Source organism: Lipophrys pholis, assembly GCF_963383615.2.
Source record: "Lipophrys pholis genome assembly, chromosome: 3".
NCBI lineage: Eukaryota > Metazoa > Chordata > Actinopteri > Blenniiformes > Blenniidae > Lipophrys > Lipophrys pholis.
Genome location: NC_137627.1, coordinates 14,304,364 through 14,328,629, shown reverse-complemented (window position 1 = coordinate 14,328,629; position 24,266 = coordinate 14,304,364). Strand labels below are relative to the sequence as shown.

The following is a 24,266-nucleotide window of genomic DNA, read 5'->3' as shown; positions in this document are numbered from 1 at the left end:
TGGTGCATTATGCTTACAATATAATCAGTTCTCAGAAAAATGTGTTTTGATAAACTGTTTCATATTTTGACTCGCCAAGGAAGAAACAGTATCTCTCCGACCTCCAGATCTTTCCTGCTGCTGTGCCTTTCTTTGTCAGTATCATGAAACAATAAAATGACGGTGTTTACTTTTTTTTGGTACAGTCCAGAGACTTAGACGGTGAATGTGAGGAAATTGTACTTGTTGTCACAGCACATTGTTATCAAACACCTTTACGAGAACAGGGTTGTGCCTTTACTTTGTCCCTGAACTGTACATATTAATAATGATCAGCTGATCTTCTGGGTTTATTCAAATTTATATTCCTTGTAAAGTTGAAAATAAAAATGCAACATCAAGCAATTATGAAACATTCCCCAGTGCAAATACATATCTATAAAATCCTTTTTTACTGCTTTTGTTGACAAAAACATTGTTGAACACTGTTTCTGTTTCACAAGTCATGCCGGAATAAAAAGTATCAAGTTCCTTTGACAGGCTTTTCTTTGTGCGATGGAAAGAGATAACTGCACGCATGCAGCATAATGGTCACATTGCAAGGCAACTGAGCTTATGCAGATTATGCCAGACCTGTATTTCTGGTTCGGCTTAATGATAGGTAGCATCACAAGTCAGGGAGGCCAGGTCAAGGAACAGCGGTTAACAAAGAGAAAGGAATGAGAGGATTATACACCGCCTTCATCAATTCACATGCAACCTACTGTCTATCCTAACACATTAACATCTCAGTATACTTCACTTATACTAATGTAATATGAAAAAAAAATCATGTACAGTGTATGCGCATATACAGAGATGGACAAAATCCTTTGCGTTTTTAAAGGACGTGGCAGGATGTGATTAAAACAACAAAAATGAAAGCGGCCTTGAGTACACAGTATCATATCCATAAATGAAGGATAAAATAGGGGAAAGTTATTAAAGCTGTGAATTGAGCACTGACGAGCATTTAAGATGGAGGAGACAAAAACAGCTTCAAATTGAATAATGGCCAGAGAGTGGAGCAAATTCAAAGCGCACAAACTCAGTGCTTGAGGTGTTATTATTTATGGCAAATTCTCTTGCTGTCTATTTATGGTGACTGCTATTAAAGTGGAATGGTTGTAAAGAAATTAAAAAGATTGAAGGGAAACATAATGAGCTGTAAAACGATTTCATCTAAAGTCTCTGACTGGTCGAGAAATTTAAAAAAAACAACAAAAAAACAAACTGCAAATGCAGCCGTGGATTTTTCCACACAGCCCGGCTTCTCGGCACACTCAACAAGTCACATTTGGGAAGCCACAAAGTGCTAAAATGAAAACAATGTGCATGGCAGATTTGTCAACCTGATAAACCTGAGCAGCCTGGCTCTGGTCTGGTGTGTCGAGCAATCCGCGGTGGAATCCGCGACAGGCGATGTGTTTTAAGGTGAATGCAGTTTGACGCAGGAATTCAGGGCACACGGAATATACAGTGTAATTAGAAATTCTTTGCATATCCCTCTGAGGCACGTCCACACACTGAGAGGGTCAGAGGACATGGTCAGCAGGAGTGACGCCTCAGGAACAGCCAGGGTTCAGTGCATTGCTCAAGGTCACTTCAACAAAGGAGATGTATGCACATTGACACCCTGACCACTGGGCTGCTCGCTGTGGCGGCGGTTCAAAAGAATACCTCCACAATACCTAAAAAAATATATTGGATTGTGACTTTCCAAACAGAAATTAGATTTATATTGGATGTCACATTTACATATAACTAGGAGGGAATTTGTAAACTACATATATCTTCTTCATGTGTTATCTTTCACTGTTTGCATCCTATCCAAGCAACAAACCAGTGTTTCTCACAAGATATAAAAAAAACAAACATAAAGCAACATACATGCTACAACTTTGGGAAACGATGTCCATATATTGTGTTCCCGTGAAGCAGTGGTTATACAACAGTTCAGTGTAATTAAAGCGAAATAAAGGCTGAAGACACCTGGAGCCAGTTCGAATCCACTCCATCTTTTACCGGTTCTCAAAGGCCCAAGGTTTGTTGGTGCACCAGAAATGACAACAAAAATGCAAACTTCCTAGTTAAATCTGCGATGTTTTAACAAGGAAGTGATGTGAATGAGGAAAGTTTGGTGGTAAATTAATAGACTTTATGCCATGAATAGATAATTCGGCTCATACATCAATGAAGCCCTTATCTCTTTATCAATAAATATTGAAATAAAGAGGAATTTAAAAAGAAAAAGGTGTTCAGGGATTTTTAAACTTGTTGGAATTTTTTTATTTTTTTTGCACTTTTCAATTTACACTTTTATAACATATGCCATGTTCACATTTTGTAATTGTTGGATCAAAACTTGCCTAAGAATATTCCATCCATTCATCCATCCATCCATATTCTCTACCACTTAATCCTGTGCTAGGTTGCTGGGTGCTGGAAACAGTCCCAGTTCACTATGGGTGAGGGCTGGATACACCCTGGACACGTCTCCAGTTCATCACAGGACAAACACACAGAGGCAGTCAACCACACACACTCACATTCACACCTATAAAGACAATTTAGCACCAACAACTAATGGAATGGAATGGAATAGAGTAGTCCTTTATTGTCACCGTGGAAGCAATGTTGAAAGAGTTTACAGAAGTGAAACCTAATATGCATGTTTTTGGACTGTGGAAGGAAACTGGAGTACCCAGAGGAAAGCCAGGCACACGCAGGGACAACATGCAAACTCCACGCAGTATTTGAACTGACAATATTCATTCTGTAATGCGAGAGGTGAATTACTCTTTTGTTAATTGTTGAATAACAGTATTTTGTAGGATTAATTGTGGGTGTAAAAACAATAACATTAATATTTTATCTACTTATTCTCCCTCAGAAGGACATTGGTCTGAAAGCATCCTAACATGGGGGTTTTCCCTGTTTTTTTTGGGTTGTTTTTTTACATATGGCTTACTAGTAGGCTCCTGGCATTATGTTTGTATGATCTTTGCTCTCCATGATGCATGTTGATCAAACTGACTGAAACATCATGGGGAAGAGGAAGAATGAGCTCAGACTGAACTATTTCCTTCTTCTGTTTTAAAATTCACAATAATTTAACGCCAGTTCGGTTGTTTACCTGTAATATCCGAGTGTTGATAGAACGCTATTTAAGCAATTATAATGGCGTTATTAAGGTGACAGCGGCGCGCGGTGATTCCGGTCCGCGCGGCCGCTGCTGTCGTGGCGCGCGGCGGCGCGCTCCGGTCCGGGTCTTCCAGCCGGCCGCTCCTCTCCACTGAACTCCAACCCCCGCGCTCTCTATCAGCATCTCATTCCTGTCTCAATATGTCTCAAGATGGCGGCCAATGCAGGATCGATGTTTCAATATTGGAAGCGCTTTGACTTACAACAACTACAGGTCAGTTCCACCTCCGCTCCAACCGTCTGTCGCGCCTCCGCGGCGGCCGCCTCGTCTCCTCCGCCGGGCCGGGTTCGGGGTTTGTCGGGCGGCCGCCTCGGAGGTGTTTCGGAAGAGAATTCAAGACCTCTTCCTCACATTGATGAAAGTGGCTCTCTCGCTGATCAGAAATTGATCCTCTTTGTTCAATTCAACATCGATCGGACACTGCAACTGGGCAAAAGCCGGGGCGACGCCGCGGGGATGCGCCGAAATACGAGGCGAAACGGCCGGGCTTTGGCGGAAAGCTTTCGGCTGGCTGTCTTTATTGCGTGTTCTTCAACTTTTACCGGAGCGAGTAGCCGTAGTTAGCCCGACGCTTTAGCCGCTGTAAGGTTGGATAATTTGGGGGAAAAAATAAGTGCGACTCATTATACGGTGGCGCTGTGGTGACACCCGCCGTTGAGACGGGCAGCACAGACACACAACAAGCCGCTTTTTCTCCTCTTTTTATTCGCTTTTCCGCACACAGTTGAGTTGGAAAAGGAAACATTAGCAGCGTTATCGGCTAACGGTTTTGGAACAGTTTATGTGGAAGTCGTGATCGTGGGTGATGAACTCGGCTCGGTATTTTTCGCCTGCTCCTCATGGTAAATCACACAAACGCTCATGGAGATGTGCGTGTGTATTCCGTGCGTGTTTTTTTTTTTTTTTTTTTCAGATGTTGCCACGTTTGTGGAAGTAAAGTGACGGGACGGTGTAATAAAAAAAAAAACAAAAAAAAAAAAACAATAATACAAATTTGGTATATCATGACCTTGTGATGGTGATGAACTCCTGGTCTGTCCACAGTGCGCGTGCACACGGCGTGCACGGAGCAGATCCGCGGACACAGACGAGATGAGCAGGAAATATTGGGCCTGTTCACTGTGTGAATATAGCCTGTGTGTATATTAGAGCGTGTTTGACCTATCACAAGACACGCAAGACAATGGCACTGTTGTGTGTTTCCCGTGGCATTTTTCACATGCATTGCTGAATTTCAAATCACAATTTATGAATATTGGTAAAGCCCCTGGTCGCCGTGGTCATTAACATAAAATTGCATTATGGAGACTAGCCCGATTGTTCAGAATGTGATTGTGTGAAATGCACGGGCTAGGGATTTAAACTTTAATTTAGGTCATGATGCCCCTATGACTGGGTAGACAAAAGGACAGTGAACAAGACTTCCCAGCGGGCTTTGTGTTGCGTTTTACGCCACATCATCAAGGCTTCACTTCTTCTATTTATTTGATCCTGTTTGGTCCTCCTACTCGTGCCCCCTTGTTCATGCATTATGTAAAAAAAAAAAAAAAAAAAAAATTGAGACTGCTTTCTCTTGTCTTTCCTCACTATCTATCTCCCACCCCCTTCCTGCCTCCCCCTCTCCTCCCCCCTCCCTTCCTTTTATATTTTTTCCTCTCTCTTCTCTGGCCCTTCACCCTGCTTTCACCTATCTTGCCCTGTATGAACTGGTGTGTGTGTGTGTGTGTGTGTGGGTGTGTGAGAGAGAGAATTTGTCTGAGATCAGTCTTTTTTCATATTGACTGCCAGCACGGACAGTGAAGGCACCGCCAGCAGCCAGGACATGAAAAATGCATCGCATAAGTTTGTGATAAGGCCCTGGGTAATTATGGCAAAGGCCCCTATCACAAGCGATTAGTCAGGACAGTGAATCTGAGCGTGTGCAAAAAGGCTGGCGGTTGGCAGGCCTGTCTGCAGGATAGGAATCAGTCGGAGCTGGTGTGTGTGCGCCTGTGTGTGTGTGTGTGTGTGTGTGTGTGCGTGCGTGCATGTACGTGCGCGCGTAGAGAATTGCTCAGAACATTCACTGTCTATTATTGATGACATCTTATTTACTCTCCCTCCCACCGAGAGGCTCCTAGAGGAAAGCCTTCAGAGAAGAATCCTTTTTTTCAGATCTACTTTTTGAGCCTGATGTGGGGTTAGCATGATGTGATCATGGCTTACACATGGCCTTGTCAGCCAATTGCTTTCTCATTTGCTTCCTCCAGGTGATCGAACGGACAGTGTGCACTGCACAGTCTGTTTTGTCTGTGCGAGAGTCTCCCGCAAAGGAATGTTTTCTCTCTCTCTCTTTCTCTTTTTTTTTTTTTTTCGTTTCGTTTGATGATGAAAATCCAACCCAACCTAGATGTCAGTAGCTTTAAGCCATCATAGCGTCTATTCCTCAGGCTCCAACTGCTGATGTTCATTAAAATCCTATTTGATCAGCGTGTCCCATTCCTTGTGTGAGAAACTAGCTAGGTGGTTGTTACAGGACAGAGAGTGCTTTGAAACAGCACAGTGAGCTGTTAACTTGTCTTCTCTGCGTGCTTTTTTCCTCTCTTTTTTTTTCTCCCCCCCCCCCCCCCCCCCTCCACTACAAACACAAATGGGTGCAACAGTGATGCTTTTAGCAAGGTCTTGCACACTTGCAAAGTGGATCAGTGATTCAGAGATGATGGCAGGGTGACAGTGAATTACAGATGGAGGAGGTTTTAACGTCTGTAATCCCTGTCCGTCCATTACAGAGTTGAGTTTCTTTAGAGGGGATCATCACTCTTCTCTCCTGTTGTTTTTTCTTTTTTCCTTTTTTTTTTTCCCTTTTTTTTTTTTTTTTGACCCAGCCAAGCAGTTTGCTGGAACATTGCGTTTCTGCTTGAGAGCGATGAGAGATTGCGCTTCATTACAGGCGAGCCTTAATAAGATATGAGTGCATAGCAGGGCCTAAACATACACTCTGCATTTTCAGTACAAGCTCGGAAAATTAAGAACAGACCATCCTGTTAAACACAAGTCACAATTAAGGCCTTAATAGCACCACATCTCACCTCATAACATTTCCTGGAACAACCCACCCTAGAGCCATTTTGAAAAATAGTTCACTATGTTAGCGGACAGCTAAATAGTGACTTAAATGAAAACTGATCTAGACCCTGTTCTTATTCACCACCTCCTAATGGGTAAATTTAGGAAAGGGCTTTTGTAAGTTGATCCCAGAGCTGTGGTCAGTGGCAACCTGAGTGGCTTAAATCTCTCAACGACTGGCTCGCTGTTTTCTGCAGGAGTTTTAGTGTTAATTTATGAGCTGGTTGTCTGAACTCACTGCTAGGATATTTTTACCCCTCTGTTGCTGCACAGGCTGGGGGAGTCTAGAGGAAGGGGCATAACGTCATGCTTTTACTGTAGCCAACCGCTTCTCTGCCCAGTGACAAAACCTGGCATTGGGACTGAGGTTTCACTGTGTTGGTGGGTGGTGAGCGACTAAGCATGAGTCAGAGAGAGGGACGAGTGCATGTCAGGTCTTTGGTCTGTCCTTAGTCTGGTTTGATCGAGACTGCGCTTCCGACTTTCCAACATCTTCTCGTGGAGACCGACAGTAGCTTTGCTGAACAGAGGACATGCGACTCGCAGGAACCTAAAGAACTGCTCATATACCTTATCGGCAGCTAATTCTCGGCAGAGGCCCATACTCCCCAACTCCTTCGCGATTGAGTGTACGTCACTCTCTGGCTCCGTTTCTTCACCCTCCCCTAATTTTAGGAGCGCTTACTTTAGATATCCGATTTAATACACAAAGTAAATACAGTGCGCCGTGTCTGCGCAAGAGCCAGATTCTGAATCTTCAATGACACAAGTTGTTCTTTGGCACAGTGAAAGAAATTCGGACCAGTGTCCTGTGATGTTTGAGCAAAAGATGCAAAGCACTTAACAGGAGTCTAAAAATAGGGCTTCCAAAACAGATGGATTCAGCAGCTCTTAATTCAGGCTGTTTTTTCTTTTTTCCAGGAGTGTGATAAACGTGAAAACACTTATTGTGACTGCATTTCATTCAAACTCACTATAGTTAAGACACAAATTACCTTAGGCCCTTCTTTCTACACTAACACTAGAATGTTCAAAAAATGATTAAATAAAAACTATCTAATATTTAATCGGAATTAGGATTTTAACTCTTTATTTGATAAATGGAAAAACAACATAAGAAGGGATCGTTTGGTCAGATTTAAGGGCAAGCAGAAGGTCTTGTACATGATTCATTGCCGTTGCTTGACATTGCGTTTTAAACAGTATTTTCAAAGCTGCAAATTTTGCCACTATAACATGAATTTTATCGTGTGCATTCTCATTTTTCCTGACAGAACGTGGAGCTTTGGGCAAAAACAATGCGCCTCAGAATTTGTACTGTCAGCTTTTAGTATATGGGACATCAGATTTGTGATATTATTTTGTAAACCACTGACTGAATTTAGCTTCTACACACTCGCTCTAAAATTTAGAAAATATCTTTGTACTGGAATCATGCCTATTCTGAAATGTAGTGGTTGACTGCTAGTATAAGATAAAAAATACTTTATATCTTGGTTGTCACTACATGAATATAATCTTTGCTGTCTTTTAAGATCAGCAATGTGCACTGTGTTTTGACCAGCAGAAATATGTAAGCTGCTTTAAAGAACAATATACCAGCTCTATAGTTATAGTAATGTATACATAACCTTTATTATCTATCAATAATTTAGCAGAAATGTGTGTGCATGTCTCTAAGCTTGAAATTATCCTAAAAACTTGATCATTTCGCTGATATTTTCTCATGCTTTATGTTACTATATTTTAACACACAGACATGCACATGCACACACACAACGTCCACCAGCAGCAGTAGTTCGGGAGGGGGGCACTTCCCAGAGACCTATTTTCAAGTGGCAGGCATTACTTACAGACCCACTTGGAGTCTCTTTCACCCACAGCATCATAGAGTTTCACCGTATCTCATGACAGAAGCATCCATTATTGTGCTGCTCTGTATTCCTGTGGAGCAAGAGCAGTGTCAGTGACTGGACACCTCGCTGTACGCTCACATTGGAATATACGGTCTCTTCCCACTTTAAAGTTTCAGGAGGAGTCCCACTTCATTAAAAAAAAAAAACTGAACTTGAGTGTACAGAGGAAACAACACCTCTGAGGCTGATGCAATCTTACATACTATTGTTCATTTTGTAATATTAAGCCTGTGGTTTTCGGTAAAAACAACCCTTAAATTCCCAGGAGGGAAAATGTCTGATCTTGTCTGTCGCCGACTGGCAAAGGGAGAATGCACTCGCACCAAGGTGTTCGCTGGCAGTGGGTTTCGATTCGCATGTGCAACAAAACACTTTTGTTGTGCTTTAGAACCACATGTTATCAATTATCCTACCCTCATCAAGGTGGTCTGATTTTATATGCTGTCTTTGACTGTTTACCAGCTATTTGATGTAGATTTATGTAGCCGCCACAAAGTAAAAGCCTTTCTTTTTATCTTATTCAACATGATATTATCAACTATCATCCTTTTTGACAACTCTGGCAACTACCTTCCCAAAACTCTTATTATTTTGTGGCTTTTATGTCGTCCAAAAAAAGCAGGTGTTTCCGCATCAACTTTTGGTTTGAAAGCCAAATAATTTTTAAATATATAAAGCACACAAAAAAAGTGAAATCCTTGAAATTTAGAGCAAAAGCTGTTTGGCTTTACAACTAAAAAAAAAACCTGTTGATAATTTGTCCAAATATTTGATCTTCTGTCATGCGAGTAATTTTATTTTTCAGTAATGCATCAGTCTGGATTTTATTTTCCATTTTCCAGAGCCATTTTACACTCCACGTGCGGTACATAAAGATTCGATTTAAGTGTGGAAACCCTAGAAATGGTGTGGTGAGAATAACTCTGAATAATGACAACTTTGGTGAAAAACTGATTTTAAACAGCCAAAGAAATCTGAGCTTTGAGAAACAATTTGATTGGTTGTTAAGGTGCGGATTTCTGATGACCCAGCGAGCAGAGCCTGCATGAGATTTACAGCATTTTGAAGAGTTAAACAAGATGTTAACATGGAAATACAAACCGAGGCAGTGGACCAGAAAACAAAACAGATTCTTATTTCCACAAGGTACCACAATGTGATAATATAGATCAACTGCAGATGGTCGCACACTGGGGGCCGCCTCTTTTGACAAGTTTGGCCTAGGACAGTGCTAAGTTTGACGCTAATGCATTGCTTCATTTTGCTCCCTAAATGTGTCACTCAGCATGAGCCCCCAATTAGTTTCTGCAGCAAACACTCATTGGCCTTCAGTATCTGGTGAAGCCAAGCAATTGGTGAACCATTTGCTCTACCTAATTTTAGTGTTGTTTATCTCACTGTTATCTAGGCGTCTGGGCTAAATAGGGTCTGAGGAGCTGTATGTGCGGGCCTTATCCCATGTCAACCCATGACTCCAGTATCAGTGTCCTGTTAGATCATTGACCACAGGTATTGAATTCTAATAGGCCTATTGGTGCATCCTAATGGTCCAAGTATTGAATTATGATATTGGCATGGGCTGATGGCCTCAAGATTGAATTATGATATTGGTGTGCTGCAGGCTAATGGTTCTTAGTATTGAATTATGATATTGGTGCACTTTGATGGTGAAGGGATTGAATTATGATATGGTTTGCTATCTGCTAATAGCTCACTCTGTGTAATTTTCGGTGTCAATCATGGCTTCAATTTGCTGGATCCATAGCCATCCCTGAGGCTCCATGCATCAATCACACCGGAGGGGAACAAATTTTGACCTTTCGCCTCAGATCTTGTTCCATTATACTTTATTGTACTGCTGCTTTTTTTCCATCTTGTAATAAGTTAATTCAGCTGGTTTGCTATGGTATTCATTTCAGTATTCTAAAAAAAAAAAAAGATTGTTTATCTTTTTCTTTTTCTTTTACAATTATATTCTAATGGGTATACAAAGAGGCAGGAGTTGTTTCAATAACAAACTTGTGCCAATTCATAGACATTAGATTAGGTAAAGCATTTATTGATTGTCTGCTATTTCTTCAGTGGTCAGTCAGTAACTCTGTGCGTATGTGGTGTTTTGGAACACCACCCTGTGTTATAAGGAGTGTAATGTTTAAGTAATGGAAGTGTAATGGCTCCCAATCCAAGCTAACTTAATTGCAGTGAGTGTCCACACCTTTTGCAGTGTTTATGTTGAGCTCATTCCCATTTTGGTAGTTTAAAAGCAACCAGAGCTCCGATGGTCCTGCTGCCAGCTCACAGAGTAAATGGACGGCCTGCTTCTGTGTCAGCCCTCTAAAAATAACACAGACTGCTGGCTGGGCTCAGCAGAAAACTACCACCGATTATGATGATTCAACTACCCTGTATTCACAGGTGTGTGTGTGTGTGTGTGTGTGTGTGTGTGTGTGTGTGTGTGTGTGTGTGTGTGTGTGTGTGTGTGTGTGTGTGTGTGTGTGTGTGTGTGTGTGTGTGTGTGTGTGTGTGTGTGTGTACATACTGGGTGGGGGTGGGTTACGCTTAACAAATTCTTCTCAGTGTTAAGTGTGTGATTCACAGGTTTACATTTTCGTTGTTTTGTAAGTTGTCAAAACTTTTGCTGAAGACGGGAAAAATTTCACAGCTGTTGAGGAGCTGTGTGCGCCGACTGCTCCTCAGTTGTGACGGTGTAATCAATTAATACAGATGATTAAGTTGCTTGTAATGTCAGTTTAACTCGTCCTAGACGCTAAAGTAACTGCTTCTATAGCCTTACTTTTGTGCCCACTTAAAACTGAAGTGGGGCCCTATTCTGCCTTGGCCTACCTAAATTTGCCAAATTCTATTCAAATGGTGTTCTGTATCTGTTAAATGCATTAAAGCGCTCAGACAGTACCTTAACCTCCCCCTGACCTTTGACCTGAGCAGCTGTCAGACTGGAGCCAAGGTTCAGTGGTAGTGTGACCCTGAAGGCCTCCGTGTGACCTGGGCTGTCTGACTGGTCTAACCTTTCCAGCTAACAGATGATGACTTTACCATCTGTCTTGCTTTTAACAGGTCTAGTCTCCTTGAACTTGAACTTGTTTGGACATGGAAAGAAGAGGGGCTAAAGCTCAGGAAAGAAAGCTAACACAATTCACTTATACTGTTTTTTGGAATACCTAGATCTATCTTTTTCTTTCTTCTTTTTTTCTTATGAGCTAGATGAGCCAATGCGAAGCCAGAAGTTTAGAAGTTGAGTTCTTGTTTATCTTTTTGTGCATATTTTGTTAGCTCCTGCTTGAGTCAAAGGAGTCTTTGTGTGCCTCCATTAAAAGGCGTGAAATTGGTTGTATGTTGCTAAGCTCTGTACTTGACCATCTCATTTTTAAAAGTGAGAGTTGTCCTGTTGCAGTAGGGGGGGGGGGGGGACTGTGTTTAGTAGACACAGGCTCATCCGCTGACTGCTGTCTGACCCTGAGTTCAGCGGTATGGTTATTAATAGGCCCCGAGGCCTCAACTTCCAGGAGGCCCTCTGATCAGCTCCAGATGTGGAATGAGAGAGGACAAATCTGCGTTAGCCTATCCATGTTTCACATGAAGCAGAAAGTGGAGAGATAGGCATTTGGCGCGACTGATAAAGAGTGAGAGAGGGAGGAAGGGAGGGACAGGAGACCTTTCCACAGCAGGAGTGTGTTTTGTGAGTCTTTGTTTTCATGTGTGTGTGTGTTTTTTCGTTTATTACACTCTCTGCCCTCAGACCAAAAGACCATAAAAACGTATGGCATCACCATGGCGACCATAATAACTACCTATAAAACAGCGTGTAAACTGTGAAATAAGACAAACAGACCAGAACAGCCCTGACTGGCTGGCTGGCTAGCTGACTGAATGGCTGCCTTCCGCCATAAAACTATTTGAGAGCCAGACTGAAGGAATGCCTCGGAGGCTGCTGTGGCTGTCACGACACATGAAAGGATTAGGCTCTGTGTTTTATCTCCTCTTTATCTGATGGTAATGGATAAGCTGAGTGTAGCCTATCATCTGACGCTTGGGCCGGGGGTTTGATGTTTTAGTAGGGTGACGGTTTGTTGAGTTGACCGCTTTGGTCTATTGATTGCTGTTTGATGGTTTTGATATGTAGGCTGTGTGGAACAGGTCAAGTCTTTTATGCAGTGAAGGCTCCAAATAGCTTTTAGCTGTCCTTCACTCCCCCCATTACTCCAGTGGTTCGTTTGATGTTTGGATCAATCAATAGAAAGAGCCTGAGCTCTTACACATGCTCCATCCTACTTCCCACTGAGCTCAATTCCTCTTCCTTCATTGTGCAGTCTTTTATATCACATTCTCTCAACACAGAATAAATGATATAATTACAACCCATTACTTAGCCTAACGCAAGCTAATTATTCTGTCATTACTGTAAGGATTAGCTATGCTCATTCTCTCCTTCTCGCTGATTCCCGGCATTTTCCTCTCAAAAAGTCGTGCAAGCAGAGCAGAAAACTCTTGCTCATAAAGGCTGAGTAAGACTAAGCCCCAGGACATGTTCTGTTGATGTTGATTGTATAGACCATGGATGTCAAACTCAGTCAGAAGGCTGGGCCACACTAGAAAAGTAGTGACAGCATGCGTTGGACACATGAAAGAGTCTAGACATAAAGATATGTCCTGCCTAATGAGGCATTTTGATATATGCTTTTAATTTATGCGGAGAAATCAACATGCTGCTTTTATAGGCTATGGCACAACTCACGCTGATGTGTCATCAGGCGTCTGCAAAATTACTGGATACAACAGATAGACGAGGCTAAATTAAAACGTGGAAAAAGGGCATCACGCAGAGCAGGGATTTAATGTACCAGAGGCACATGAGAGTGATGCACACCTTTTTTCACTGTCCTGTAACTGTGCCAACAGCGTGAAGCTGCTCGTCGGCCTTATATGGAAGTCTGAGTGAATTACAGGGAATCAAAGGGAGTAACGAAGTGGGAACAGATCTAATCTTAACTAAATTTTAACAACTTTGAGAAGTGCTCAGTTGGTGAGTTTCACAGACTTTTGAGGCCAAAAGGACTGTCATCCCCTGATGGCTGTTCCTATATGCGTTTGATGTCACAAGAACTAATAGCAGCAATGTAAGTTGCCTGCAAAAATCCTTGGGCCTCAGCCTTGGATACATGCTACAGGCCAGCCCTGGAGAACCCCACTCGTCTTCCAGACTTGATTAATCCCTATCGCCCCTCTCCATGATCGCAGTTTCCATTTTTTCGTCCGTATCTGTGCACTCATCCCCTCCCCAATCTCCTCTCACTGGCACAGAATGGCTTCCTGGCAGAATGGAGGCATTAATTCAGGGATGAGAGGTGTGATTCTCTCTCTCTCTCTCTCTCTCTCTCTCTCTCTCTCTCTCTCTCTCTCTCTCTCTCTCTCTCTCTCTCTCTCTCTCTCTCTCTCTCTGCTGTGTTTGTAATGCGTGGCCTTTATCGTAGCTGAAACAGCTCACTACCCTCTGATCCTATCTCAGATCTCAATATCCTAGCCGTTCCACCCTGTAAACGCAGGGATGAAAAATCTTGCCCTTTCACCAATGCATTACACCCCAGCATATCGCCATACCCCTCTCCTCCCATTGCACACTCCACACCACTCACCCTTTGTGACACAGGCCTCCAGCTAAATTCGAACTCTGCAAAATGAGACCAAGTGAGCTGCACTTCCTCTATGCCAGAAACCATCTTAGTCTCATTATATTTGTATTTAGGCTCAGGCCGGGCCTCTGAATCCCCTTGTCAGACAATAGGTCAGGCAAAATAATGACTAGCTCTCAGTAAGCTTGAGGAGAGTTAAAGCTTGGATGTTGGGGAGATAAAACAACAACCAGTCTCTCAGCAGAGAAACATGGATCAATACAAACGAAGCTGCGGTGTAAAAAGGCTGTTTTTGATCCAGGCTTGCGTCAGCATCACTAAGGTGAGCCTTGACAGCTCTTGTGCTGTTGGTAGATATGGATCTGTGTTCAAAAAAAGGAGCAAAACGCTCAGGGACCACAAGTGTCTTGTTAGACTGCGGAGAGTGTTGCGCTGACCCCCGCCCCCGACTGCTCTGCACACAAACATGGATGTGCACACGCAGTTGTGCAAATACACACACGCGTAAAAAAGAAGAAGATGAAGGGGGGAAAAAAAGGTGCAGACTGCAGTTGTCACTGAGAAACTATTGTGTTGGCTTGTGGAGAAGAAAACTTTGTGGCTTTCACTCCAATGGCTGGGAGGAAAAGTAAAACACGGGGAGATTTAGGAGGATATGACTTGTGTCTTCAAACCCAGTGTGGTTTGTGAAGACAGCGTCTGCTGGCACATTTAACGTTCTGCACCCCGCTATGTCAAAGGTAGGAAGGAAGCCAGGCAGCCAGGATCGTCGCCTCTTATCTGTGCCGCTGTTGTGCTGTGTTTTGAGGGGGCGTGCCTGTGATCTGTGATCATGTACCATGTCGTTGTAGCAAGCGTGGCTGTCGCTCCTGACTGAGCCGCCACCCCGCGACTCCACCCCCACACAGTAGGTTTGGCATACAGAACAGTCAGCCACATAGGAGGTGCAGCACTGAGGAAGGGAGACGGAGGGGGAGTTTGAAAGGTAGGCCTCGTAGATTTCAGATAAGACATCTTTCCAGACGCCTTTACTGTTTACTATCATAACCACATAACAGCCTCAGACATGTCGGAGATAAAAGGAAAGATTAGTGACTGCGCTGGCAGGACAGAAAACTTCATCTCCTAAACATCTGTGTTATGTTGCCAAGTAAAGAGCCTGTAAAAGGCTCTTCACTTTGTGGTGAACACAGAAAAGGCAATATTTATTTTTTGAATATTAGCTTCTTCTGTAGTGTGACTAATATGGTGTTAATATTACTGCAAAGGAGTGGATATATTTTTGCCTGTCTCGCTCTCCTTTTTTTCTACACTTGGCTTGTATTCAAGGGTGGTACTCTATTAGATTAATGTGTAAAACATGCACTGAATGTGGAGCAGTTAACCTACATGGTGTTTGGACTAAAGAAGTAGTGGCAGACTACTTGGCATGTGTGACTGCAGGCTAGGTGTAAACAAAGTGTTTCGGGCAGTTACAGTCCCAATTATTCAACAGCGAATGAGATCTGAAGCAAATCCTTGTGTGGTGCTCTCTCCTTGGTGTGCACTCCCGGTCACCGTGGCAGCACAGACAGCAGCTGCAGATTGACTTCATACTGTGTACATAACAATAACTTTGTTGTCATTCCAGCAGCCTATCTGTCTCGGCATCGTCGGAGCGTGAGGGTATAAGGAATTCCACAAAGTTTTGATACCTCAATTAAAGTGTGTCTGTCTGCTGTTATCTCATTTAGTCTGTAGTCAATATGATTGGCATAATCAGACATGCCTGATTGGGGCCTCCCATTTAATTAATCAGTCGCACTGTATCATCACCTGTGGCTCATTAGAGTAATTAGAGCAAATTAGTTAGATAGAAGGCCTCTCTCTGCCTGCAGACGAGTGGAAGGAATTTCATTAGCAGAGGAGAACACACATACATACACCTTGGGTCTGATGGCCAGTGGTAATAGGATTTGTTTACCCGTGACTGTTATCAGTGATTAGTGTTATTACGACAGTGGTAGGATGGAGAGATGCTCATTTCCGTCTGGCCCGGCCTCCTCTCCGAGCTGCAAACATGGCTCTCCATGCCAAATTTCACTGGGCCAACATGTAAGCAGACTTCCGCTTTTGAAACAGAGTTAAAAGGAATGTGGAAAGACTGGGCTCCCCAAGTTACTGCAGCGGCCTGTCTGTGCATTCATGTGAGAGCACACGCGTGTGGAGCGGCGTGCGAGAGGCTTCTTGGCCAAGTCGGTGTTGAAGTCTCTCTAGGGAGGGTTGGCAATCTGTTCCAATCGTCTTTACAGCTGACCAGACGACCAAATGAACCAGGACAGGGACTGCTGCTGTGGGCCAGTCCAGCCAAGCCAAGCAGTGCTGTTACAGCAATCACACAGACATTACAGCCCACTTAATGCTCCCCTGCACACACCATATTCCGTCCTCTGCTACACTAGACAGTGCAGTCCTAACCAGCCGTGGCTGGATGTGAAACTACCGCTGGAGATAATGTGAATGGTTAAATAAATTAATACACCAATAAATGAAACCGCTCTCACACTGGAAAAGTCAAACGCTTTAAAGTCAGACCAAGGACGACCGGAGAGCGATGACCTCAGAGTCTGAGCCCAAAGGCCCAAAAACACAGTGGGCAGAAAGTTTTCACGGTCTGTGTGGTTTCTGACATTGTGGTCACGTCACTTCACTAAAGGGCCAACGTGATCAACTCTGGTGTTTACATTTTAAGGAGCATTCGTTTTCCTCAAATGTATCACCCCTACCACCCTCCTGTCATAGACTTCATGGCCTCCCTTTGGTGCATGTTTTTGTCATTTTCAATGAGCCACTTTGCTTGTGTGTTTTCTGCTTGTCAAACTCATTTGTGAAGTTTGTCAAACTAGTACGATGTCATTCACAGTTGTCAACAGTGACAGAAAGAAAATCCCAGTGGTATGCCAGATGGCTTTAGCCCCCGCCAAGCAGTCTTATTCAACATTAACAGGATTTCCCTTAAAAAGTGTTGCGCTTGAACAATTTTAATAATGTTAAATTCTTTTAATGACAAAACAAAACTGCTGCCGATGGATTATATTGAGTATGAAATGGATAGAATTTTTTTTATTAACAGACTTTGTGTATCAGCTTTGGTTTGAAATGCTCAACATTTCTTGGATGTGTCTACTGATCCAATCAGAGCTGTAAGCGAAGGCATTTTAAGAAATAATTTATTAGTCTTTGAGTCTTGCCTCTTCGATCAATCTGGCTCTTTCTGATATCTGCTGTATTGTATCTTGGTGACACATATCACCATTCTAGTTATTATGAAAGTGAAAAGTCTTCATCTTTCTGTTTAGCCATCCATTAATCAAGCTTACAGCTATCTTTAGTCATGACAGTGATACAAACTGCAAAGTGGGTGTGGGAAAGGATCGAGTAACGCCATGTATTAGGCACTGACAGTCCTTACTGCGAAGAATTCACACAGCTTCAGTGGATGTCTTTACTAAAGTTGTACATATTGGATTTTTGGTGAACCGATTATATACCTTCACATGTTCTAAGTTTGAGGCTGTCACCTGGTGAGAAGACGGTGAAGTGTTTATGTTAAATATAGCAAAACTCCAAAGTCAAACTGTTAAAATGAATCAAGTTTGCCTCAGACCTTTACTGTACTGTATGTTTATACTAGGTTGAAACAAAGAACAAAGGTGTGAGGCGGGAATAACGGCTCCAGTGTGCTTTTTTGCTTCAGTGCAACTTTGTAACTTGTCGACTGACCGCATTTCAGTTCAGTTTTGTTTAGCCAGGAACCCACTTCACACAAAAACATCATTCAGCAGAGAAAATAGCCAGGCCTCCTCTTTCAGTATTTCACTCAGCGTACTTAAATATGACAGGTTATCATTTGCAATAATATGTGGCTTAAAATGGGAATAGTAATGGTCTCTTAATGGTCAGTAAGATTTGATGTGTGTGAACAACGGGCAGGCAGCTGGGACTGTGCACTTCCAGGATGTTACGCTCTATCAGCAAGATGAGTGTAAAGTCTGCCTGAGTCTGCTGATGTGGGCAGAGAGTTTGCTGCATAGTCAGAATCTGACTGGGTCTGAGGGTCTCCCCCCACTTTTTTTTTTTTTTTTTAACTAAGACCATGCCCATAATTACTTGCCCACTTGGCATAGAATCAATCCTCTTTCATGTGTGATGTGTTTATTTAGCTTAGCAGTGAGAATTTTTTTTTTGGGATGGGGGATTTGGTAACACATTGGGATTCGTGCAGCGTATTGGAAAGGGATTGGGCCGAATCAAGGGCGTCAGGGATTGGCACATGACCTCCTAAAGCTCAACCCTGAAGACTGAGGTTATTTTAGTTTGAGTCCCTTATTGATGAGTAAATAGAATGGCCTGCGGAATTGAATTCTGTTTGTTTTAATCAACACTCCTTCAACGGTTTTCAAGTTTGCCTTGTATATGCCTTGTTGTTTGCTTGATAAAAACTTTTTGATAAATCTTCAGAATATAAGACATTCGTTGATTTAAGTGAGTAAGCAGTGGTATGAGCTATACATTCACTTTAGGTATAAAAAGTGCAAGGACATTGTTTGGATTTATAAAGTTGCTGTGCTCAATGACGTTTATGTTCTAACCAAACTCATAGATAGAGGAGTATAATCGTAATTAATGAAGGAAAGTGTTTTTTCACTATTCATTCTCAATAGGCTTTCTGAGTTTTTGTTCTTGTTGCCATTGCCCTTCATTCAGTAGCCTGTTCAATTACAGTGGGAATTTAAATCTACATCGATTCAGTCCACAGAGTGTTCAAGGGACTTTCTATCATATTAAATCACATTCATGGTGTTTAGTGGCACAGCTTGGATGATTATCTCTTTACATTGGGGATATACTTAAATACATCCCAGTTGCTGCTTATTGCATTTCAATTCAGATCAAGCTTAAAAAACTGAAAATTTCCACAACCTTATTAAAGTTGAATGATATCGGTGATGCCCCAAACAACCAGTAAAGTAAGCCTCAAAGCCAAACACATATTATAATTATATTTTGATTAATATGTTGTCAATTTGCCACTGACATGAGAAACCAACTGGGCTCTGTATTTGTGTTCCTGTAGCTAATCCTTACCAATACAATAATTACACCTTTGTTCATGAAGTGGAGCATTCCACTTTTTGACAATTAATTTTAACATGATTAGAATTTATTGTATTCCTTCGTTCATCAAGCATTGCACAAGCTTGTGTGCATGCTCGAATTCACTAACAGATAGTGCAGCTGCTCCATGGCCATGGGCAGACAGGCTGCTACATCAACTGCTCCATGGGCAGCCAGAGCAAGATGGCATGTTCGCAAGTGAGCAGTCCCCCCAAACATCCTGTGCTACTGCATGAAATCCATTGCTGAGGACAGTAGACCAAGTCCATTTGTTAGAGTTTTTTTTTTTTTTTTTTCTCCTAATGGTTTGTGGATAGAACAAGATCACGGCTGGTCAGGGAATTAAACTTAATGCTGATGGGGGAAAATCTCCTAATTAGGACTTGATCACACTATTTCTTCAGAGGGTTGTAGTTCCTTATGTGTGTTGATGAAGAGGGGTTGTGATGCGGGGAGTAGGGGTGGTGGGCATGTGTGCGTGAGTGTGTTTTGGGACCTTGTCAGCAGACTGAGCCACAAGGGCCCCTGTGGTAATGTGTGTATTAAATGATTAGTGCGTTAGTTAGCATAACGGCCCTTCAGCAGCGTTTAATCACTCTCAGGGGTGGGCGGCCTCACAGGAGGTGGGGGGGGGGAGAAGAAAAAGGGGGAGGCGGAGTGAAGGGAGTCGAGAAGATTTTAAACTGAGGAGGTGGGAACTGCTGGTTGAGTGAGTGAGTAGATGATCTGTAGAGACTATGGAAAACTGGGGTGGGGGGGTGGGTAGTGAGCGTGACAGAGGGCAAGAATCCAACAGAAACATAATCCAGCAACACTCACGTACTCAGCAGAGGAAGATACAATCTTTACAAGGCCGGAACGTCTTGTTAATGTCAGCACTCGGCCCATCATCTGGAACAAGTCCCATAAATAGCTATTAATAACAATGCAAAATGGATGTGGATAAAGGTGGTGCTTAGTCCAGCCTTGACAACTCCACTGTTGTTGATAATTGTGCTGTTGTTGTAAACACAGGGAGAGGGGAGCGGTTGTCTGGTGACTGTAGTCGATAATTGTTGTGGACTGCTTGTATATGTTCGACTTGTGGTTTATTGCTACAGCGGTTGTCAAGCCTGACAGGGCTGTTACTGACGAAGGAAGTGAAAGGTACAGATATTGGCCTCGCTGGTAGCAGATCAAACTAATCCGGTTTTCCCCAGTAATTTATCAGTGTTGTCATTCTCCTCTCTGTTTCTCCTGCTGCAACACACGGGCTGAGGCTGGAGTTTTGCTGAGGCAGGACGGGGAGTCTGCATGATGCCAGATGGGTCAAAGAGTCTGCTGTTTAGTCAGAAACAGCTCCTGTTCTTTTATTTTAGCCTGAATTATAACAGCAATGATGAATATTACTGCAACGGCACTGGTATGAATGAAACCATTCCCACCTAAATATGAACCACAACCAAAATTTCTAATGAAGCATCACAATTTGAAATTGATTTAAAAAAATAAAAAAATAAAAAAAACAATACTGATGACTTTTTCGAAAATAATTTTTATGCCATCAACCACATTTGGCGACAGTTTCACATACGCAGGTGTGCAGGTGTGCAGGTGTGCAGGTGTAGTCTGCAGCGACAGCTTGTTTTGGGTCAGTGCAAAAATGGCGGAGAACAGAGTTGAGTACATTAATTTGCCGTTTGTGAAGGCCGCGTCATGCATTTTTATTTTTAGATGCTGAAGGGAATAAGCTTAAGATACTTACTGTTTCTGTAGATCAAGCTGAAGAAAAATGGTTGTTATGAGGTTGAACTTCTCTAGCATTTTTAATTCAAATAAACACAGGAAAACCCTGTTTTGATTAAAAAAACGAAACCCCTTATGTTATATTAAAAGTCCTCTTGTTACACATCTATGACTTGGTAATAAATTTGATTTAGACAAGAAATGCAATTTGTGAGCGGTGAAGATTTGTGATAGTTACAGGATCTGTATATCAAGCTGAACAAAACTCCTGTTTTTACGGTGCTCTTCTGTAGCATGTTGTCCAAACCACAATGTTTATGATGAAACCTTTTTTCTTTCTTTTTTTTTTTTCTTTTTTCAAATATGCCCTCTATTGCTGACTTACTAGGGTTTGACCTAGTTTCATTATTTACCTCTAGTGTGTGTCTGTGTAAATTATGCACAAGCTTTTTGGTTTGGTTACCTTCAGTTAAAGTCAGTAAAAAGTCAACATAATTAAATGTGCTGATTGATCACAACTAGACTACAGATCCAAAAACTTTTTACAGACTGGACTTCTGTAGCATGTTGTCAGAATCACAACACTTACGATGGGTCTTGACTTGATTTAAAACAACAAAGGAGCTCATTGTTCAAATTAAAAGTACTCAGCTTTCACACACTGCTCTTTCAATATTTCAGGTTTGCACCAAGTTTTGTTCTTCACTGCATTTTGTGTATTTAAAACGAGCAGCAGCATATTTCCAGTGTTTATCTTTTGTAATGATTATATTTATGACACCTCAATGCTTCCTCCAGTACCTAATGACTAAATAATGCATGGCACCTCAAGTTGTGGTTTGTGCTTTTTGTGTAAAAAAGTTGGTGAAATGGCTATACTGATGTCAGTATAGACACTTTCAGAACATTCACAAAACCACATTGTGATTTTGATCATCTTGTGTCTGTGGAATAGATGATATACTGTGCAGCACAACCTAAAGAAGTTGTCTGTTTGTATTGCAGAAAGAATTAGACACCACCGCCACACAGCTTGCCAGCAGACAGGACGAGAGCGAACAGTCCAGGAAGAAACTAATCGACCTGAGCCGTGAATTCAAGAAGAACACTCCAGAGGTGAGAAATCCAGATATCCACAGACGCGCATCGCCACATGACCACGCACACGCCCCGCGATTCTTTTGACAAAGACTGTTTTCGCATCAGTGTTTCTCAAGCGTCTGCTTTTCTCCTCATAAGTGCAGCCATGATTATTTACCAAGAAAGCAGGGGAGGAGTAGACGGCGCATATATGCGGGCTTTGCTCCCAAAAATAGTCTCTCCATTAGTTTCCCTGAAATCCTAAAGAGACAAAACAGAAAACCCCTCAGGAGTTTGTATTATCTGACCTAGTTTTTTTTTTTATGTGAGCAGAAAGTGTGGTCCGTGAATGTGTATGTGAGATGGAGAAAGGCGGAGAGACAGAGAGAGCCCGAGCAGGAGGGAGGGAGAGAGAGAAAGAAAGAGAGTGTGACAACACTACTAAGTGGGATCAGGAGGGAATTCTGTCCTGTTCCTGTGTTCCCATCACTCCTCCTGGGAATATTTGTTTCATCTCTGTTACCAAGGCAACGCATTTCAATCCTCACAGTGAAAACAAAGTATTGTTGTGTTATTATTGGTAATGTCACCATGGTGAATTATTGATGGTGGTATGAATTATGTATGAATGGTGTAGACAGTGGATAGAAAATTGTCAACTCTCGGTGGAGTTGACAGTAGGCCTATTATAGTTACCACAGGATGAATATCGTGACTATTGACTTGAGCATGTAGCCCACCCGGTGTAGAGGAATATACACTGGAGGAAACAGTACCTGCATACAAAAGACGCTAATTTCACTTCGCCCATACACATTCATCTCTAATCTCATTTCCAAGTATAACCACATAACTAGCAACACACAAACACACACACACATGCGCATGGGGTGGCGAGGCAGACTCTGAGGGGGGAGAAACACACATGCGGAGGCAGAACGAGGCGTGCACACAAAGAAAACATGCAGAGAAGCAGAGGCACAAACACACACAGGCAGATAGCCTAGATCACAGAACAGGACACACACATTCATCAGTGTAACAAGGCTGTGATTTAGGAAGACTCCTCTGGCGTCTGTGTGGCCCCTGGCATCTCCCTGGTATGTGGAGGAGGAATCTGAGCCAGGCCAGACGAGCGACAGGATTCATTACAGGGCTGTAACAGGCTCAATAAGAATCGGCACTAAAACTCCTGGCGTTTGGATGTACGGAGGCATCAAGGCTGTCTACCAAATAGGCAGCTTCATAACGTGTGATGGCCCGTGCTTGATTAAAAATGCCCCGATCGTCTTGTGTGTGTTCTGCGAAGCTGTGTCTTCCATCACGTGCGTGGCTGTACGTGTGCACGCATGCATGTGTGTGGCTGACCAGCCTATGGAGCGGGCTGTCATCTCTCTGTGGTCCTCACCAGTCAGCGGAGATCACAGTCACATCAGATCAGACTGCATTAGGCTGAGCGGGAGTCCGTCTCTGATCCATTATTCAGCAACCAGGAGACCGGCCCACGTTGACTGTGTCTAGTCTGCTGAGCTGTACTCAGTGTGAACTGCACTCATGGTCTGCATAATAACACACATACACACACACAGGCTTTTGTAGCATTTTGAAAGTAGTGCAAAGAAATGCAGCGTGAAAACAAAGTTTTCATAATTCATTAGGACTGACACACTGTTAAATTATTTTTTTTTCCAGACTACATCTCAGTGTGCTTCCTAAGTTTGCTAAATTATTCATTCAGTTCTTAATTTCCTTTTAGTTAGTCAGGACTGCTCGACTATACTGTTATAAAGGCAAGGGTGGGAAAGGTTGTAAAATGTCCCAAAGATTGCTAGCCAGAAGCAGTGGTAGTAAAACAACTTTGTGTGTGTGTGTGTGTGTGTGTGTGTGTGTGTGTGTGTGTGTGTGTGTGTGTGTGTGTGTGTGTGTGTGTGTGTGTGTGTGTGTGTGTGTGTGTGTGTGTGTGTGTGTGTGTGTGTGTGTGTGTGTGTGTGTGTGTGTGTGTGTGGGCGGGCGGGCGGGCGGGCGGGCGGGCGGGCGCGCGCACGCACGCACGCACGTACACACGTTTGTGTTTAGCTGCAGGGCAGACAGACAGCGAATGGGAGTTCCATACTCCCTGGAGGATTCCTCGGGCTGGCCTGTCTGCTGTCTGCCGGCAGCTTACACACCAGCCATCCATCTCCTGCTGCCTGGGCCCCTCCACTACACTCCCCTCACTACACACACACACACACACACACACACACACACACACACACACACACACACACACACACACACACACACACACACACACACACACACACACACACACACACACACACACACACACACACACACACACACAGATTGACCATGGTGTCTGTGTGCATTGTTATATTATATGGTCATAAATCTTTGGAAGTGGAGAGG

The 24,266-nt window shown here is 42.9% G+C and overlaps 1 protein-coding gene across 4 annotated transcripts in view; it reads left to right on the top strand.

The window, feature by feature from the left end:
* The first annotated feature begins 3,318 nt into the window (after window positions 1-3,318).
* Window positions 3,319-24,266, top strand: part of cux1b (cut-like homeobox 1b) — a 66,978-nt gene continuing 46,030 nt past the window's right edge. For 3 of the 4 annotated variants that reach the window (XM_080459365.1, XM_080459364.1, XM_080459363.1), the window contains exons 1-2: window positions 3,319-3,436; window positions 21,780-21,890. In XM_080459365.1, the coding sequence (XP_080315491.1) occupies window positions 3,374-3,436; window positions 21,780-21,890 (174 nt within the window). In that variant the 5' untranslated portion in view covers window positions 3,319-3,373. Of the gene's footprint in view, window positions 3,437-14,810; window positions 14,878-21,779; window positions 21,891-24,266 lie in introns of those variants that run through there. The other variant, XM_080459366.1, reaches the window with a different exon arrangement.